This window comes from Rhea pennata, chromosome 15, assembly GCF_028389875.1.
Source record: "Rhea pennata isolate bPtePen1 chromosome 15, bPtePen1.pri, whole genome shotgun sequence".
Lineage (NCBI taxonomy): Eukaryota > Metazoa > Chordata > Aves > Rheiformes > Rheidae > Rhea > Rhea pennata.
Genome location: NC_084677.1, coordinates 11,007,951 through 11,029,161, shown reverse-complemented (window position 1 = coordinate 11,029,161; position 21,211 = coordinate 11,007,951). Strand labels below are relative to the sequence as shown.

The 21,211-nt window shown below is 39.4% G+C and overlaps 1 protein-coding gene across 1 annotated transcript; it reads right to left on the bottom strand.

The window, feature by feature from the left end:
- Positions 1 to 12,234: 12,234 nt before the first annotated feature.
- LOC134147174 (acyl-coenzyme A synthetase ACSM4, mitochondrial-like) lies at positions 12,235 to 21,022 on the bottom strand. The gene is made up of 13 exons (XM_062588047.1): positions 20,822 to 21,022; positions 20,024 to 20,234; positions 19,395 to 19,602; positions 18,898 to 19,041; positions 18,028 to 18,184; positions 17,303 to 17,382; positions 16,519 to 16,642; positions 15,911 to 15,991; positions 15,708 to 15,809; positions 14,928 to 15,055; positions 14,151 to 14,250; positions 13,321 to 13,440; positions 12,235 to 12,485 (listed from the first exon to the last, which is right to left on the bottom strand). The coding sequence occupies exons 1-13, from the start codon at positions 21,020 to 21,022 to the stop codon at positions 12,399 to 12,401; spliced, it is 1,743 nt and encodes a 580-aa protein (XP_062444031.1). The 3' UTR covers positions 12,235 to 12,398.
- Positions 21,023 to 21,211: the final 189 nt, after the last annotated feature.

Below are 21,211 nucleotides of genomic sequence, written 5' to 3'. Positions count from 1 at the left end.
TGCAATGGTGGGGATTTGTTTTTGGATCTTGGAGTTAAACATAGAATGAGAATTGGCATGATGAACATACAGGAATATTTTTGTAAGCCTCATGCCAATAAATATCACCTGTAACATGAGATGGAAGTTTCTGCAGAGCAAACGCATGCAGTTCAGAGGTTGTGAGGAGGACAATGAAAACCCAAACTACAGAGCTATTACTATGAAACAGGGTGACAAAATTCATTCTCTGGAAGGTAACAACACAATACACGAACTATAGCTGTTCAAATATGACAGACTTAGTTAAGATGAATTTATTGTAGTCATGATATAGTATGTTAGTAATGCTACCTCAGGCAACGAGTCCAGCAAGGGGAAAATCAAATAAATAAAAGCTACATATAAATGCACATATAGACTATATATTGTAAAGACTATAAACAATTAAGTAGAGAGGCAATAAACTCTATACATACACTATGGATCAGAGGCAGGAAACAGAGATGATGTTAGAAACAACAAGCACAGCTAGGGGCCAATGGAGAATCACGATCAGGTTGTCAGTGCTCACATCTGGGAGCTCTGCCGGCTGCACAGTACAGCAATATATGCCCATCTTCCAGGAAGATCACTGAATTGCTACATATTAGGGATATTTGATAGATTTAAGTCATTTTTGCATACTGATTGTAAGCTCTGAAATTACTCAAACTTTCCAATTTGGCATCAGTGCCTCTGTGCCAGTAATGCACAGCCTCTGTCTCCATGTTTTCTCAGAGCCAACTTCTCAGACTATTCCTGTGGAACCTGCTGTCAGGAGATGACCCTCCCCATCTTTGTAAATCACATCTGATATTCTGAAAAAGTAGAAACTCAAAGCTAAAGCAATGATAGACAACCTGTCTCTCAGTTTAACTTCTTTTAAAAGTGCATATAGCAGACTGCCAGAAGTGACACAATCAACTGATGTTAAGGAGGTGCGACACAAGAATCACCTCTTTTTTTGATTTGACTGGCCTATTTTGTTGGTTCTCCTTCTTCTCTTACCATTTTTCAAGTAGGATTGTTAGCAAGGATAACTAAATCTTAAGATGCCTAGAAGCCCATGGACTCAGTCAGAGAAATTATGATGGACAAGAGAATGACAATGACATAAAACTACCAGTGAAATCCTGGGGAAGAACACAGTGGGTGCTCAGTTTTTTGTACTTACAGTTCAGGAGCAGATACAGTGAGATTCAGAGGGAGCAGCTTTCAGGGAGGCAGCTCCATGCAGAAATGTTTGGGTTGGGATTTGAGGCAGAAGTCTGAGGAACTTCATGCCTTGGAGCAGGGACAGTATCTTCCATCTTCTCTCCCCACGTTGCAAACGACTTCTTCCATCCCTCACTTTACCTTCGTTAGTAAGTGGCCTTTGAGCTGTGTCACACAAAACCCAACACATGTCCTGAACACAGTGTGTTTCTAACACTTGAGCATGAGACAGCATTAAGCCATCATCCCAGTTTGGAGAGACTGGAATCAACGAGCAAGTTGCTCATGGGTTTGCATGGCTGCCAAATCTTGGCGCCGGCCTTTTTCCCAGGGTGAAATGGGAAATTCCTAAGAGCATTCAGGGGTTCACAACACCAATTCTAGTGACACCCTCTGGCTGCCTGCATCGTGTGAGAGCACTGTGAGACAGACACAGCTGCTACTGTCTGCAAATGTCATTTACCGTTATTCAGTGCAATAACAACAGGCGAAGCACACACACATGGGGCAGACTAATTCGTCCTCAAAGTCCCAGAACAAACAAATAAGAAATACGACAACCCTCAAACAGTGCTGTTGGACAGACTGTACTTCTGACAGGACATACAGAAAAAGCAGCTGACCAATGATTTTCACGGCAGCAGCAGTAGAAGCCAGAGAAGTTTCCCATTTGCTCATCAAAACATAACTACCTGCTCCCAGAAAGCAGGATTCAGAGCAGCTGCCAGTGAGAATATATTAGCAAACCATCGAGGGGAGATGATACAGTACAACCCTTTGGACTGGAGGCAGCCTAAACATTTCCTCTAGGGAATGAATCTCCAAGGGGCTGAATAATAAATCCCCTGTCCTTTCAGTCACATTAATAAGCCCCCTGTCCTTTTGTCTTTTCCTTTAAAAACAAAATACTCACAGCATGCAAATACGCCAGAGAGTGGGTTTCATTTTTCATCTGAGGTCTGATTCCGCTCCTAAAGAAATCAATTTTAAAACTTTCCCCTCATTTCAGTAGTGCAAGATCAGATCCATTTGGATTGATGTAATCTACACGGACGCAGTATTTTGTTTTCTCTTTGTTTTTTACCTCAGGCAGTTATGTGCTTAGTAGCTGGGAAAAAAAAGTAATACCTATTTCAGAGCTTAAGGGTATGAAAGAGGCAAGACCCACCTGTACAGCCTCTCCTGGGGCTTGTGTTTGTTTGCCAGTTAATAACGCAATTAGTTGGCCTGAAAGGTCATCAACAGCTTTACTATAAAGCGTGTTTGCTTTTTTCCCAAGCTCTTCATACAACAGCAGATGTGCTCAAAGGTGCCACGTGGTGGGTTTACAGCAGAACCGGGAAATTCTGAGATTAAATAACCCTAGGTGTTTTGGTTCACTGGTGTTTTTGTGCTCCCAGTAAAGGCAGCAAGCCTTGGCCATGGAGGTGAACTGCTACTCCTGCCTTTTGAAGCAAGAATAAAGAGTACATAGGCTGCGCTGTAGCAGGCGTGTGTGAGGTGCAAGCAATGTGGCAGGGTAACGAGAAACATGAGACAAGATCTAACAGGAATGAGCTAAACCTCTCTTTGCTGCACTTGTACTCAGGTAACTGTGCTTAACTATTACAGAAATATCTCACAAACTAAACCAACTATCCAGAAAATCCTCGATCATATTTAATCCGCAAATTATATGTGACCCAGCACTGGCTAAATCTAATGTGGAATTCAGATCACTAAAACCAATTAAAGAACACTCTCACTAAATAATATTTGACAGAAGCTTGCAGTTGTTCTAAAACTTGTGCCTTTCAGCACGGAATAACAATGTACACAGGAAAATAAATGTAAAAGTTAAAGTCTGACTCCCTTCTTTTATCATTATCTTCAATAGAGTCTCTCCTGTATATGTTTAAAATTATAGAGAATATATTGCTTTAGAAACACTCCAAACCGCCAAAACAAAAAGTGGCATCTTCTATTCTTGATCAGGAGGCTTTCCAGCACCTCTTGAGATTGATAGGGAATAAGATGCCAGAGGATGTTCTGACTGGGAGTTCAGCAGCAAAGCTAAGCTCTTCCCCACTCCCTTAATTTATTCCTTTGGCTCTTCCCAGAGATCATCTTTGGTAGTTGTTCAACAACTTCAACCCAGTTCATACAGAGGAATGATAACAACGTGCAGTTTAATATAGCTTGATTCCACGCTTTTTCTGTTCAGTGGCAAGCCTGCTTTTTTAAAAGGTATGAGCTCTTCTGAGGATGAACTCGACAAGCAGCACCTCAGTGCCAGTGCTCAACAAAAAGAGTAAGTTACTTCTTAGGGAAATAGTGTCGGCTTGGTGACTTAGTAATTCTTCCTATCAGCGGTATAAGACAATCACACGCCACTGAATTTGAGCACAATATGGTTTTCAGAGGGAGCAAGAAGGGGTCTGTAGGAGGCTACTTAAAACACTGGTGAAGGAGGGCGCACTAGGACTGCTTCCCACACCCAATGGAAACGTGTTGATACTCTGTTTTGTTTTGTTTTGTTTTGTTTTGTTTTCTTCATGAGGTTGCTGGTCAGGTTCAGTTTAAGATTTTATAACATTGTAAAACTGCACTACCATGCTAGTGAGTCCGACTGATCCTATCTTTACATTGAGAACTTTGTGACTGCAACAGAAAGGAAACCTCCTGGGCCAGATCTTCCCCAGTGTAAATGAGTGATTTACTCATTTAGTCATAGCCATTAGAACAGGCTCCAGGGGAAAACCCAGCCAAATCTGTTTAAAGCTCCATGTAGACTGGTACCAAAACCAACCAGAATCTCTTCCAGAATATATCTTTTAGATTGCTCTTAACCCAATTACTTCCCAAGGTGATAATTAGATTATGTTAAAAAAAACCTTATTACTTACACAGAATAAATGGATTACATGAACAATCTGATTACTTCACTTCAGACAAAGTTAAGTGGATTACCTTGCCAGAAAGTATTTACTCATATTCGAAATCTGAATGTGCTTAAAAAGAATCAGATTCTGAAACAATGACCAGATTACATATTTCAACATATTTTTATGATTGCTGTTAAAAATCTAATGCTAGTTATAATAATTCCCCTCCAAAAATTGAATTCTACTTAAAATCTCCAACTGCTTGAATCAGAGATAAACATTAATTTTCCAGAAAAAAACTATTACTCAGAAAAGGGGAAGAGAAGCGTAGGGAAATATCCTATATTAGTCTCTAGAAAACCCATGCAGAAATTGAGGACAGCCAAAGACAGATGGCCAAGTCCAGAGATTTTAGTGGCAACTGGTATGTCATGGTTTATCCAGATTAGGCTTATTCTGCTACTTCCTGACAGTCTAACCACGTTTAAGGCTTAGTGTGGACACCCTGGGTTCTTTGAAGCCATTTTAGATACAATGTTGATGGAATCTGATTCCTGCCTCATATGCAAAAGCTGTGTTACTGTTTGTCTTTGCACACTCCACTGACACCAGGAATGAGCTGTGAAAATCCTGCTGGGATTCCCCCCAAAACAGTGCAAGGATTCAAAGGATATTTGGGAAGAAAGGTGACTTAGGCAGGCCACACTTGCTTAACAGCTTTCATAAGAATAATAGCTGTTTCAAGGCATTGGATCTCGCTGGGATTCACAGAAGCCATTGGCAGATTTTCAAAGTGGCCTAGCTGCCCCCAATTCTTCCTGCAATCAAGGAAAATTAGATGCTTAGTCTTCCTAAATGTATTTGAAGATGTCTGTCTACATCTTTACTATGTTAGTATCAGCCCAGATTCCCCCCACAGGTACAGTTATTTCATCAACAGATGTTTTATGTAGCTCTTAAAAGCAACGTCCTCACCTCTCCGTTGGGCTCCGGGCTGCTGACAGCAGCTGTTCCGGCTCCCGCTGGGTGCTCTGCCAGGGCTCTACTTCAAACAATGTGATACTTAGGGGAGGAAATACGGATCTAGTATTTAAAAGTAGAGCTGGGCAAATCATCCTGAAGTCTTTGGTTTGGTGGCAAAGCAAGGCAAAGCAAAGCAAGCCAGCTACTCATGAACCTCAACAAGTTTCCTTGCCCTCTTTCTAGTAAAATGAAGTTAAAAGATTTCAATCAATTTCAAACTGAAACATTTCATTCAAGCCAAAATGAAACACAGCAGAGTTTTTTGGTTAAATATTTAGAGGTGATTTGATTCTTCTTTTCTTAAATTCAAATGAATACTCAAACAAAAAGTTGTATTCTTTCAAATGAAAAGAAGAGTCAAATCTTTCAATTTCAACAATATCAGAATGCAATGTTTCATTAAACGAATGCTGTAAATTAAAAATTAAATGAATGGTACAAATGAAAAACTACAACCATTTTGAGTGATTCTTCTTCTTTTTTTAGATTCAAAATCACAGAGTTCCAACCCTAAGTCACAATTTTGTTGAAATTCTTATTACAAATCCATTACTATTTAACGTCCAGTGTTAACAGCTGAATTTGTATTTCCAGACAACTCAAAATTCTAACAGAGGACTACGAACCTTCCGACAACAAACAGAAACATACCCAGAAGATCTGCCGACATCATCAGCTCGCTCAACAAACCAAACCAGAACTCTCCATCTTCATCCCCATAACTCCTGTCCCTAGTGACAGGACCTCTTGTCCCCTCCACTGTTACCTTTACATTGTAAGGTGGAAATGCTTTTCCTAACGCATCAGGTTTAATTTGCATCTCTTCAAGAGCTGCACATGCAACACCCTGTAAAAGAAAACTGAGTTTATGAGGTTTGTCGTCTACACAAATGGACAATTTACAGTTACAACAGACATTCTAAACTGTCTATACAAAGGGACAATTTTGCAGCTGACTCTCTAGATAATCTTCTCGATAAAAGATGTTCATTTAAAAACATGCTCCCCGCTGTGATTTTAAAGGCAAGCACTTGTTCCTCTATTGGTATAAACCAGCACAGCTGGGAGAAATCCATGCAATAACATTGACTTACATCAGTCAGACATCTTACTCAGTCGGAAAAATCCTGTTTTCATTCAAAGCGCTGTTTCTGGTCAAATCAGCTGGGCTTGAAATGCTTCTGATTTAAATTTGCTTTACACTAATTTGTCTCCATTTACTTCTCAGAAACGTACTGCAATTTATACCAGCGTACAAACAGCAGCAGAACACTGCTCTTGGATATGGTGTCATTAGTGTGAGCATTTTAAATGGGAAACAGATATTTCTTGTAGAGAGATTAACAAATCCACAAATTTGGATTTATGTCACTTGAGGTTTCTCCTCATCTATACCACTGAAGTGGCTCCAGGGAACAACACAACAGAATCAATCTGAATTCAAAATTTCTTCCAGGGAACTTCTACTCTAGATGTTGCTAGGGAGGCATCTGCAAGTTACATGTTATCTGTGAGTGACTGCAAATATACTGATTCAGTCTGGCTATGATCTTCACAGATATGTAGCCCTGCTTTATTTTTCCATTCTGCCACCATGCCAGGCTCCAGAATGAAAGAATATGGCTTGAAATAGCTGCATACAAGCAGAAATAGATCAAAACCATGAAAGTTTCTATGAGGATCCCAGCTTCTGAAATCATTACACTGTGAGAGTGCATGACCCAGACAGCGTGAGATGGGGCTGGAAGGAGGAAACACCAGCCTGGGAGGTGGCTTTGGTGGACTGGGCAAGATTATGGTGGAACAGTAGAATGGATAAATTCTGGTAAGATCATGCTGCAACATCTGCACTAAAAAGTAGCTGTTCCACACAACTTTGTGATGGGAAACACAGACTGGAGATTAAAAAGAAGAGTTACACTTGCTGGGAACTCACTGAAAACTCTGAGGCCATATTGCACCACACCCTAGCTTCGACCGATTGTGAGCAAATATCAGACCTTCTTACCCTACACACACTCGCTCACGTACACATCGAACATGGCGTAGGTATACATACGCTGCCCCAAGTGGGCAGAGCATGTTTGACAAAAGCACCTACATGTCTCAGAGTAAATGAAAACATGAGTCAGTGGTATCTGCACAACTAATAAGAGCTTATGTAGCCCTTCCTTTCCTCTGCTATATTGAAATAAAAGTGCAATGCCTACACATTAGCCTGCTAATAATGAGAAAAAAGTTGTAAAGGAAACATTTAATAGGAACAAGAAAGGAATTTTTCAAATAAGACTAAGTGAATGCAGTCAGTTTATTCACAGTGAGTTGACACAACCCTTTTTCTGTTCATTAATGGGCCTAATTCCTTTAAATACTCACAGACAAACTCTCAGCCCAAACTGTACTAACAGTTTGCAGCCTGGAAGACTTTTGCCAGCTGCCCAGACCACCTAGCTCTTTTTTTCCATACATGTTGTCTGACAATTCACTTATAACATGTCTTTTCTGTTTGGTATCTGTACTTTGAACTTTTCTGAACTGGAGACAGAGAAGATCAGTTGCCACACTGAAGTGAGTACCTGTAGACGTCTTATTTGTCCCCAGCCCAAGGAGTCTGAGCTGCTGGGTTTACACTTGCAGCCTTGCCTGCCTGTCCTCTCAGCTGAACAGGCAGGGTGGGATGGCATATTCCCTGGGCTGCCCTAGGCACGCAATGTCCAAGATATTCATTCACTTCAATGCAGAAGCACTGTGTTCCTAAGCAGCTTGGCAACACTCGGAGAGGCTTTAAAGTGCCTCCCTCAAGCGGGCACCAGGCTAGGAAGCCGCAGCGAGTGCGAGCTCCTTGGTGGACGCAGCCCCCTGTGCCCAGAGATCTGACCACAGAGAACTTCTCAATTTTTTTATGGTAGAATCATACTGAAGAAACTCCTTGCTCTCATAGGAGATTTCACTTTCTGCACTCAGAGAGGTTTATCTCTCACTAGAAGCAAGAGAGATCATGCTTGAAGGTAATTTTCTCTTGGCTTGTAGGACTGCAGAGGAATCTACTAGGAAACAAGCAATCACTGGAAACTGGTGTTCCACCACAGAAAATGAAAGCTGAGACACCAATGGTGAATTTCGGTCTGCATCTTAAATCCAGGACTTAAATCCAGGCACAAACTAGCAAATTATGTCTTCTCCAGTTGATCTTTTCAGTAATGAATCTCCTCCCAATGGATTCGCTTAGAGCCATTCTGTTTAGAAATTGTGTTCATGTTTATTTTTATAGGTGGACTGTTAGATCTGGATCAAGTATCGGCAAAATTGGTTTAACTTCAGCAACATGAAATGCCTTGTGAATAACTAAAACCAAACTCAAACTCATTGCTGCTCTGCTTTTCATTATGCCATTTTTTTCTAATGTGGAAAAGGAGATGAAGTTGTAGATCACTTATAAAATGCTCCTGTTCAATGGACTGGCTAAAATAACTCTGGAAAAGTCACAGAAATCACCAACCAGCAAATCTGCAAGGCAAAGTTCCAAGTATCATCTGGAAACTGATTATAGATTTCTAGACATAAAACTAAATATTAACTTTCTTATTAGTGCAAAGCAGAGCAATTTTATGGGCCAAAACACACACACAATATATAGGCAATACATGTATATATGCAATATTATTAGTTTCTCATGATTTATAATAGCATCATACATGAAGGAATTATTTCTCATATACTACATATAATCTCAGTTCTCAATTTGCTTTTTTTTTTGAACAGTTCTGGAGATTCTTAATGAAATATACTGCTGCTCTCATTTTATTAGCCTCCGAGGGTTTGTTAAAGCACAGTATGCAGTCCTATGTTCATCTACATTTTAAGATAGCCTTTAGTAAATACATGTTGCTTGTGTAATTTAGTATTCCTTTATTACGTTTAATAACATGCCTCACAATTAAAAAAACAACAACAAAAATTCCCAATCAAACCTTGCATTGGCAATTCCCCTCCTTGCCAGTGCTTGGAGGACCAGGGCCATGCCACCAGGAGAAGGGGAGTCCTACACATGGCTCTCAGACTACCACCACCAACGGGGATTTTGAATCTTGCTGAAATAAAACCAGTAGTCCCTCATATGAAAGAATACAATTTCAGAACTTGTGCTTTCACTATCCCAGATCATAAAAAATTGGTATCACCACTAAGGGGAAAACAACAAACAGGAAACATGTTCCCCATACCCAGCTGAAACTGGAGCTATCTAGTTACTTTGTAAAACTTTAAAAGAAGGAAACAAGTCATTTAACAGAGCGACAAAATTTTTTCCGCTTTCTCAATCACTGAATTACTATAGATATTCCTTATTTTTAACCAAAAAATAACTAATGTTGATAGTAAGGCCTGCTTTTTTATCTGTTCAAACTCTCTTCAGGAGAATGGTAGGTATCAGCTATTTTACTTGTTTGCTGTCCTTAATACAGATGTGTCATCCATTCTAAAAACATGTAAATACCAACAAAAAGGGCTAATTATCTTCTGAAGCATATGGCTCACAAATGCAGAGTCACAAGAACACAACAGCTTCCTCTTCCTGATCCATTTCTGTTTAGCCTTATACAACAAGGGAAAACAGTACGGTCTTTGCAGAAAAGTTACAGGGGACAGGCAGAAGCACTGGCAGTATTAAAACCTGGGGGATGCTGCTTTGTAACTTCAGCCTAATAATGCACTTCTGCAATTCCAAAACAAATAGAGACCATATATAGCAAGATTTCTATGCCACTTATATAGGCTTTGGATGAGAAGCTCATCCCTAAGGAAAAATCCTAATAGGAAAAATACATTTGAGACAGAAATGTAAATGTTAGCTTTTCTATTGCCTCTGAGAATAATATCAAACTGAAGCTGGGCTATACTAGGGGTGAAAGGAGGCCCAAAAGGGAAAGGCTAGTCTGTTGAAAATTATTTATTTCAGCCAGAGGGATACAATCCAGTCACGTTTCAGCCTCTGGGGATTCAAAAGAAAGCTGCATGTTAGAGACACTTATTTTGCTTCCAACTGCTTGTAGCTGCATCTCTGAAATCATTCCACATGGATCAGAAGAAATTTAGTAGCAAGTCTCTGATCCTGAGCTGATGATAAGAATTAAACAAACTATCTACCCTGAATGTGAGATGGAAACTATACTCAGTGTTAATAATAAGAGGTAGAGCATGGAGCAGCGGCACTTAGCAGGACTCCAACTGCAGGATGTGGAATTACTGACTTGGCAAGTTGTTTGACTTTGAACCCAGCGCATTCATGCAAAAAAACAGATAACCAAAGCACAATAGAAACTCAGTTCTGGGTCAGCTAAACAAGGGACCAAAAGTTCTAGCACTGAAGCCTAGAGTAAATTATCCTAATTAACCACACAGTAATTCAGAAGGTCAAAAGAGTTTCAACTACATCAAAATCATTAGTAAAACACTTGTCTTTTGTGTGGTAGTTTCATCCAGAGCTTTTTTTAGACTTTTTACTTTCCTAACTCTGGATTTAGCCGCTTGATTTTAGGCCCTTAAGTTTGGGGAAGGAAAAAAAAAAAATCAAAAACCCAACCCTTGAATATTACTTAGCGTTTAACTGCTCAAGTGACTAAGGGCAGGGCAAAGAATAGGTTCCAGGGGCTCTGAATCCCAGGCTGTACAGGTATTTATTATCCCATTTTTTGTGTCTGGCTGAGTGCGTAAGAGTAAAATGCTTGACTAAAGCCAAGTAGAAAAAACTACAAGATGGAAAGAGACTCTGGGGTGTCCAGGAGGACATGACTTTAAAAGGAAACTGAACTGGGTACAGAAAAGAGATTGAGGCTGCAACAAGTGACACTTCCAGACACGTACATTCAAGAAATTTGAGGGCAAAGATGACTGATAATTTGATGATTAGTTTTATAATTATATAATCTATGTGCCTAAAAACCTGAGTGTTTTGAAATCTCTGTGAAATAGTAAGGAGTATGAAAAAATGAAGCAACTGTCAAAAAAGAGGAATGCAGTAAACACTATTTATTGACATTTGCTTTCATTTCAGCAGTCACTAGTACAGAAGTTACTTCATTGACATAACCGAAGTGTTTAATCTCAACAAATAAAATATATTCTTTTCTCAAAAGTAGCGTTCTCCAAATCTCACTGTATGATGGTAGCAGACAGAGAACTCCAAGCAGTAAGACACAGCTGCAAAAGACTTTCTTTCCTGCTCAGAGATGCTGCTGTTCTCCAGCAATGTCTTGCTTAATGAATGCAACTGTTGAAGCCTGGAGACATTTTTGTCAACTAATGAAAATTCACCACAGAAAATGAAATATTTTTTTGAGTAGAAAAGATTTTAAAAAGCCTGAGGTCAAGCAGCTAAGAACTAGTATAACCTTAAAACATGGCACACTATTGCTCATGCAATTGTGACAAGTAAGGCTTGTCAGTACATGCTTCTTCATAAAGCTAAACATTAACAGAGATGTGACCATCCGGATCACAGCAGTTTGTTCATTGGTTTCACTACTGTCTGAACATCTGCTATGATGGCCTCATCCTCCAGCAAGCAGCCAGCATGGCAAACAGCTTTGGTCTGTTCTATAGAGTAGATCAGTCATCCAAAAGCAAACTTCTTATCACAGACCATTAGAAGCAGTACAGGACTTTTGTCTATGTGTGAAGATCAGTATAGAGGGTGAGCAACAAAGCTGTAACTACTGTTGGTATCAGACAGTTCTTGATGAGCATGGGAGAAGGTGGCCCCGCTTGTTACCAATATGTGTTTTAAACAGAGAGGTCTATAAAGGTGATACAGTGATATCACTACAGAGGAGTCTTTCCACTTTCAGTAAATGCTAGGAGGACTGCTTTCTGCTGAAAGTATGCTGCCTTTTAAGAACAGAGCATCTGAACCACTCAGATCCAACCCTGTCCTTTTCTGAAGCTTGGAGTTAGGCAGTCACCATCAACATCAAGTTTTCATTGCTCTGGCTGCTAAATTAAAGAGATGGGTCACCAGCCAATTCATGGTGATCTTTGGGACATTCAAGGCTAGAATGGAGTTGTACAGCATGTTCTTTTTCTCAGCCATGCTTCAGAAGCTGAAACCATGGTTTGACATTAGAGGCTTTGCAAGCAGACTTGAACGTTACATCTTGGCTTTATCTGTGATTTTAGATACTCAAGCTTTAAAAAAAAAACAGATAAGGAGGGCAGTTATACCAGAGAAATTTACACAGTGTTAACTGAATGGAAGAAACTGTAAGCTTCCAAACAATGTTACATCCGTCCCCACTCTTTGTTCCTCAGCTCACTCCTCTTGATCTTCCCAGTGACTGTCTTTGGCAGTTGTTGGACAAATTCCATCTACATAAAAAAAGACAGAAAACAATGTAGCATACTCTCTACAAAGTCCATCTGAGTTGGTTTTGCAAGACTGGCTCTCAGCTCTTCCGAAAAACTAGGAGCACACCATCAGTAAGAACTGCTTGCCTAAAGGATCGAGTCCAAGCCAAATCAATGCACATCAACACAATGCACATCTTGTACAACAATTTCTTTGGCTGCCTAGATGGCCAAATATCTATGTAGCTGCCACCCCACTAACTAAATTATGTCCTGGAGTGGAAGGATGAAGTGCCAAAAGATATCAGAGGATAGAGATAAATGGAAAAAGAAAAGAGAAAGGATGTTATTGGAACAAAGTCTTGGACTTTGTTTCTTTGAGTTCTGCACAAGTGAACTAAACTTCTGCTAGTGGCTGCTTTCTTGTAGTGTTGGGATTTCTGAGAAACACCATGTGTACCCTCCTGTATTCTTTCTATTTGTTTACTGTGAGGAACAGTGGATAAATCCTTATTCAGATTCAGTCATGTACTTCCACTAAAGTCACTGGAGAGTGTTTAGTTAAAGATGAAGTAAAAGATGGAGAATTATGATTTTGACCCTGACTCAGAATATGGAGAAGATTTAACTAGCATATCACACTCAGCCTAGAAATATTTGTAAGGTTTGAACAAATAACTTTATTCTAAATAAAAAATACCAAACTAATGATATTTAGGAAAGGTTTTCTAGAGTTAGTTCTCTACCTGAATCTTGACCATTGTCTCTTTCAGATCAGTCATGGAAACCCAAATAATAATTCTCCTGAGATCTATGGATGTGCACTCTGTTTAAAATTTTATTCAGAAGTATTTACCTTTCTTGGATACTTGTAGGGAGCAGTAGTTTTCTTGACATGCTCCTGTAACTCATGGGCTAAGCTATCCAGGTCACCACATGAAAAGGTGGAGGACAGGACCACAAATGCTTTCACAACCTACAAGATAAAAGCAATAAAAGTGATCTGATACCATCAATTTTTAAGAGAAGATATACTATTTACCAACTAGTAGTATGTCTCTGACACATGACATGCAAAAGGGAGGAACAAAGAAACCAGCATAATGTATAAAGTGGTTGTGCCCAACTTACATATGTGAAGAAAGAAAAGTTGAAAGTGCAGTTTTCTGACCTTCATTTCACAGTAAGAGAATATGCTTTATTCTCTCAGAGGGCATCTAGAAGAAGAGGTTAACAGGTACCTCGGCAGAGTTTTCCCTGAAGCTAAGGGATATTTTATTTGTCTGACATTCACACTGGGGACAATAGCCATGTATCATCTCAGAGTAGGACTGCGCTTTCCTCATACATTCAGGCCAAGTCTAATGCTGAATCAGTTATAATATAACTTTGGCTACACTGAGATAGCTAGAAAAGACAATTTCAGTGTGTAGGTAAGTGTTTAATAACAAGAAGGGCTGATGAGGGAAAAGCATGTCACTGTAATGTTATCTATAGAGACAACCCTCTTGGGATGAACAAAAACTAAGAAGAGTAGGGTATGTAAATGGGAAAGATTTTTACTCGTTATCCATGGTGACATGACTGCCTTATAATTGTACATTATTCAGTAAGCAGGAACTGCTTTATATAGCTACATATTTAAACAAGCATATGGCTTCCCCAACTGCTGTTCAGCATCATTACCTCTCCTCTGAGGGGATCTGGGCTGCTGACAACAGCTGTTTCTGCTACTGCTGGGTGCTCTAGCAGGGCACTCTCTACTTCAAATGGCCCAATGCGATACCTAGATAAGGAGAGAATAATGAAGGATTTAGTTTTATGAAAACCAATATCAAGAAATCTTTTAATTGCTTTAATTGTTTTTTAAAACAACACTACAGAATATTTAGGTAAAACGGAAATGTGTTAGAAAGCAGGAACATGTCATGATGGTTGCGTGATGGAGGACTGTCGGGGCACTGGCTACTTCTAACTCTCCCCATTTCTTGGCAGCTTTCTGACTGTGCCTGCATCTTCCACACAGCTGGGGTCTGTAGCAGCAGCTGATGCCATGTTATGGTATCACATCATATAAGGGCTTCATCATGCCAAGCACTATAAAATATCTAATCATTTCATTTCAATATGTGCAAAATAAAACTTTTCAATGCTTTTTGACTTTGATAAAAAATGACCTTCAATTTCAGTTAAAAAAAACCCACATAATTTAATATCCCTCCTCTACCACAAATCTCCACACTGTGTTTAAACAGATGAGATGCTGAAGGGAAAACAGAGGTGCAGGGATGCCACTGACATGATCAAGATGATACTGCAGATATATGAAAACTTAATAACAAAAGTCAGTATTCCTAAGTCACAGGCCAGTGCATTTACCATAGGACCACCATGTCAGAAACTTGTCAGAGCACAACTTTTAAGTCTATATAACAGATTTAGAAAATAAGCATGCAAACTGACCCTGAAGAAATGATGATATCGTCCTGTCTTCCAATAAACCAAAAGTATCCATCTTCATCCATAGTCCCTCTGTCCCCAGTGACAAAAAAATCCCCACGTTCAGTTGCTGCTGTTTTCTTAGGGTTATCCTTGCAGTGGTTTACAAATAGGAGTTTAAATTTTGCATATTTGTTAGCTATACATTATGCTATGATACACATAATGTTAAGTTCATTGTTAAGTTCATGACTGACTTTTTAAAAAAAGATTTCCAGTTTTAATGCTTGAAAATACTTTTTTTGCCTCAACCTCAGACAAATTCTTCTCTTCCCTTTTCTAATTGCCACCAATTCAAACAAATCAGTTACTCAGTTCTGCTCTAGTTTTTTTGATCTCTTGGTCAATCCTCAACATAGATATTTAAATAGCTTCTCAGATAGTGTACACTGCATGTACGTACTCCTCAGTGAGACCATGATTACTGGTAAGGATATATTAGGGAAAAGCTTTTTAACTATTTTTTCAGATGCAGATTTTAAAGGTTTTGAACCAAAATCTGAATCAAAGAATGGGATAAACTGAAGCCTGGATCTACATTTTCCCATTCTATTCTGAACTAAATCTTTGCAGATTCTTTCTAGACAGATTGCTACTGTAGTTCACGAATCAAAGACAGGCTAGTAAGTCTGGAAACTGGAGGAAAATACAGAGCCTTTGTACCCATGTAACCACCATGGAATTAGAGATATTTTTGGAAGACTTGGGATGCGTGTGTGGGGAAGCATAAAATAAACTCCTTACTACATATTTAGAGAAAAAACCAAGTGGTCTTATAGGTTTGCTTCTGATAGCAATCTCCCCTTCTTGTCCTGGAGGCAGAATATTAGCATCTTTGTCTATGATCTAGAGTGAAAAACAGTATATATTTTACTCCAGTGGAAAAAAAAAAACCCCAACCTTATTAAAACCATCTAAACAGTGGCCAACAAAATACATTAACAAACCTGAACATCATAAAAGGGAGCTGCTTTTCCCATTGATCCAGGTTTAATCTTCATTCCTTTAAAAACAGAGCAGATGATTCCCTGCAAAAATCACAACCAAAATCAAGTTTTAGCTACAGTAAGCAAGTAAACTATACTCACATTGAATTCATTAGATGTATTCTCTAACATACTTCTAAAGTGAGGAATTAAGATCCTCAGCATCCTGTATGTCTGTGCCACATGGTACAAATAAGCAAGATCAAGGAACTCTCCAAAAGAACTCTGGTCCTTTACCTCTACAAAATTCATGCCTCCTCCTAGCCAGTCTTTTTTCCTTAGACACAAGCTATGCCTTCATCTATCACATTCACTTTAATATACTTAGAAACAGTTATGTAAAAATTAGAGTGCATCCTCTCCCAACAACCCATGTTTCTGGCAGGTTTTGTAAAAAAAAAAGCCATGTAAGACAATTCCTTAAGTGCTTATTTGTGAAAGAGGTTACTGCAGCATTCACAGAAACACTAAGGAAGAAACAGGCTGTGTTCTTGGAAAATAAACATTAAAATGCAGTAAAGCAAAAAAGAATTACAGTATCTAACAGAATATTGATCCTATAAACGTACCGTTTCAGTCTGGCCATATATTTCATGGATGTCCAGCCCTGTCTTGCTTTTCCACTGCTCCATGACTTCTGGGTTGACTGGTTCCCCACCACTCACGCAGTACTTCAGGTTCATGAATTTGTAGCTTAACAAGGAGTTAAAAACCAAGAGAGGACTTGAATCTACTGGCCAACACAAGGACCTGTTTAGTTTCCAGGTGTCTCTGGTAGCAAAATGGTATGCAAGGATAAACAAATGATAGTAGAGAGCTGGCTACTGGGACAGCTATTCTCGTGGAGTGTGGAAATCAGGGGATTTCTGCGAGTTTGGCTACTGATACTTTGGCTCCAGACTTAGTCTGGGCTCAACATTATGCACACCAGTACTAACAGTCAAAGCACATGAAACCTAAAGTAAAGCTTTTGCTGGAGTCAGCTGAGACTTGAGCACATGTTTATAACCAATCACATAGGGATTTGCTGAGTCAAAGCCCTGATTGTTGATCCTCTGCAACAGCCCAAATGAAATGGTGTGAAAAGGGAGGAATGAGCAGCAGCCAAGTCAGTGAGAAACTGGTGCAGAGGATGATGTACAATGGCCACATGAAGTTACGCACTGAGGGAATCAAGTTCCTCTGTGCCTGATCACCAAATTCTGTAAAATCCACACATTTTGTATGATTGTCTTTTCACAAAGGATAGTTTAACTAAATTACTCCCCTATATTGGGTTAAACAGCTAGATCTGGGAGATCATTAAAGCGTAGTTAAGGTAACTAAATGTTAGTAAATTATCTCTTGACATACCTGGAGAGATCATTCTGCACGAGCATGCGAAACAAAGTTGGAGCCCCAACCAGAGCGCCCACAGGGTGCCTAGAGAGAGTCTAGCGAGTTAAATAACAAGATGGACATATGAAGTTCAGACAAAAAATCGCCACATGTAAGTACAATAAACCAGCAAAGTAGGGGGCAAATGTAGCTCTCCTTTCTATGATAAAAAACAAAACAAAACAAAACAGTATATGCTTCCTGTTGGGATAAGAAACCCTCCTACAGTTGGTGTAGCATCCTGAGAATCACAGTATACTCAATTCAACAAAATCCCATGCTAACATGTCTACGCATCATTCACACTGCAGAGCTCAAGCATAGGCAGAATAAGCCTTTCTCTGTCCATATCACAGGGAGGTATTCACTTTCATCTTGGTCAGCATGAATAGAACCACTTCTGTTTCAGTTTACATTAGTACTAGCTAACATTATTTCAGATCCAGATTCACTGGAACAAAAGGCCAGTAATTAGTCTGGCATTTGGGATGATTTTCATTCATGCTCTTGCCAGCTATGAGTGAAGAATATGAAGGACTGGTCCATTCTGTGTATATTAAAAATCTAAATGCAGACTCTAGAGAAAGGATACCATGTCTTAAACAAAACAATGTGCACAACCTTCAATTAAATCTATATGTACAGTTAATAGCTGGCTTTGCTCCCTACATACTAACACAACTCCATGAGTTTTCCCTTACATTTAGGATGGTGGCTGATTCAATCTGTGGGAGGAGGTGTATAAAAACACATGATCCAAAAACCCAGGGATCAAAAAGAGATGCCAGCGAAGTTACTATCCAGCCTGTGTCTGATGTGTTCCATATTATGTCTGAGGAAGTCAAATCCAACCAGTACCTAATACAGCAAAAAACAAATTATGAAAAGGTAATGAAAAGCTTTCTTTAAAAAAAACATACAAGCCCAAGGTTTTTAACTAGGTACATGGGCAATGGGCACTATCAGTAAATTCATTTTATGAGCTAGCTATTAGGCAAAAGAACACCTAAGGTTTAAGTACCTGCGTATGTGTGTATATATAAATAAATAAATGACACTGGTCATAACACATGGTAGAGTAAGGGAAAGAGAAGAGTCTGAATTCCAACAAGGTGACTTTCTATTAAGGAGGAAGATAAAGCTGAAGCAGCAAGAGGCATGGATGGTGTGTTGGACACCAGGTATTTCACCATGACTTGTATGGCTTCTGAGGCTCCAGGGTGATCTGTGAAATCAATATTAACTCTGCCTCTTTACAGCTACATGTCACAATTTCTTTTTTTTTTGTAGCCCAAACAGCATGGTATCTCTTGGTGCTGTGCTCTAGACTATTCCCAGGTGATGGCTTTCCTTTGAACCACTCTAAGGAAAGGTTAGGAGACATTCACTGAAAAAGTGAAAATACAGGGGCAGATCCCACTCCCCTGGAAACCTGCTGGAGCTTCTAGTCTTATGTCAGAGGGAGTAAGACTGACACCTTACATCAAGTATTTCTTATTCAGTACTTTTTAATCAGCTCTACTATGCAGCTCAAATTAATGCATGTTCAACTAGGCCCAAACCTTTCATACCTTTCACTTAAAAGGGGTCTGAAACCAAGACTACCCTGGGAATGTTCAGCCATCTTTGGAGAACCTGTGGTCCCACTGGTAAAGAAGATGCACACTGGGTCTTCAATCCTTGTTTTGACACAGGAATGATCAGCAGATTGGCTCCTTTGAAACACAAAATGTAACCATGACTTCAACAGTTATTTTACATGGACTTACGTTACAAAACGTAACTACGGATTACATGTTGCAGAACTTCTACCCTAAATAAGCTTCACAGAAGTTTTTGACCAAATTGGACTAAAATAACACAGAGTTAAACTTCACTCTCATATAAACTTCCCCTTAAGAAAAAAACACTACTATTAAACAACTCTGATGTAGATATTTCAACCTGAAAGTTATGATTATCACAAAGGCTTAATGATAGTATAGTCAATGAATACTGGAAAAAAGCACTTGTGGAGGACAACTCTGCTTTCTTCATCATGACCACTGTGTTACTAATGCATACTCACTTGTACAATTCTGTGAAGTTGAGCCATCCCTCCCTACTGACTTTGGACACGATTAGCCTGTTTTTCAGAAACTGGCACTCAGATGCCACTGAGTCTACTGCAGGAGCCAGTGTATCATTGGTGATGATGCATGCGGCCTTTGAAGCCTGGAGTCGATATAATATGTCTTTGGCTGTTAACTGAGATATCCCTGGAATAAAGACAATTCCTGGAAGAACAATCAGGTTATTTTGGGTTAGCAGTTTTTAAATTCAATCCTTTTCTACGAACAAACTCAATTAATTATTCCCAAACTGACCTCTGAGATGAATTTGCCCTGACATATCCGGACAAACAGTAACAATGGAGTAATGTAGCTGCCCTGTGCTCTCCCATAAGGAATGAAACAGAGACCTATCTGGTGACCTCTATGGCCTTTCGTCATCTCCACACTTGCTGCACAGGTCACCTGTCCTTTAGCCCTTAGTATAAATCCATCAGGACTGGCTGCAGATTTGGTAGCTAGGCCAGTGATCAGATTAATTATTTACACTTTTTTTTTAAACCATAAACAGAAATTCTTGATCACCTGAATCTACTTGCATAACGAAACACTTCTTCAAAGTGTTTCATAAGATACACTCACTGACCTGCTCGCATGCAAGCCACGTTCACCAGCCACCATTCTGGGACCCGTGGCAGGATCACAATAATTCTGTCCCCCTTTTGCAGCCCGCATACTTTAGTCAGCACATTGGCCACTTTTCGAGACAGGAACCCCAGCTCTTCAAAGCTCCACTTCACTTCTTCTCCTTTTCCATTAATCCACCAAAAGGCAGGGTTTGACGATCTCTTTCCAGCCTACGAAACAACACAAGGATTCAAAACAGAAACAATTTCTTCTGAAAGATCAGGAAATTATAATGCACAAATATCTGCAAATTATGAAGATCCAAGTATTTCATAACTTACACATAAGCTTTGTCCGTAATGGGTGCAGACTTACTATGGCTACAGATCAAGCTCAGATGCTCACAATAAATTCATCCTTTCTAAACCCTAAATCTTCAGCAGCCCAGTGGTCTCTAGACTGAAGTCCTAGTCCAGACCTACTTCAGTTCAAGCCTCATGCTGAGTATTAATGCTCCTATATTGTGAAATATTTCATCTAATATTCCTGATATTCTGGATACAGTTGTGGAATGCTAATAAACAGAAGTAGCATAGGCAGAGGACAAAACAAAACAACAGGAAGATGCAGTGTCACAGGACTCTTTCTAGCCTGAGAGTCAGAAAGAGAGGGGCTAATTGAGGTAAAGTGCACTTTTACAATAAAGCAGAAAAGTGATATTTTGTAAAACTTTCTAATGCAAATTGGTTTTAGTAATCGATTTTTTTAAATAAAATTTGAACTAAAGTATCTCGTCTGCATAACAGAAATCATCTACCTTTTCAATCTCAGACCATTTGTCCAGTACATCACTTGCAAAGTTAAAGTACTTTGGCATTTCCTGTTCACCCCGCCTGACAGACTCATACTGCGAACATATATCAGAGGCAAGCAACCTGGGATGTTCATGGAAAATTCTATAAGGAGACTTCAGAGTCCACAAGGATTTTAAAGTCCGTAATTTAAGCAACATCTTCATGGCAGAAGAGGATGTATATGTAGATGCTGTAGACTATATAATAAATCAGGTAGAATGTTGCTATGAACCCTGGAACAAAAATAATGAAAAAGACAATCATTATTCTGAAGTTTAAAAAAAAGAAGGGGGGAAAAGGGGCCAGAATGGAGGGGAGGGGAGGGAAATGTGATCCAGTTATGAGTTGATGAA

Bases quoted from the DNA above. Each gene is read 5' to 3' on its own strand.
- LOC134147174 (XM_062588047.1), bottom strand. From the start codon at position 21,022: ATGAAGATGTTGCTTAAATTACGGACTTTAAAATCCTTGTGGACTCTG. The intron at 19,603-20,023 runs GTCAGTGAGTGT...TTGTTCTTCCAG, and splicing joins CGTGGCTTGCATGCGAGCAG to GAATTGTCTTTATTCCAGGG. The intron at 15,056-15,707 runs GTAAGGAGTTTA...AACCACTGCAAG, and splicing joins GTTTTTTCTCTAAATATGTA to GATAACCCTAAGAAAACAGC.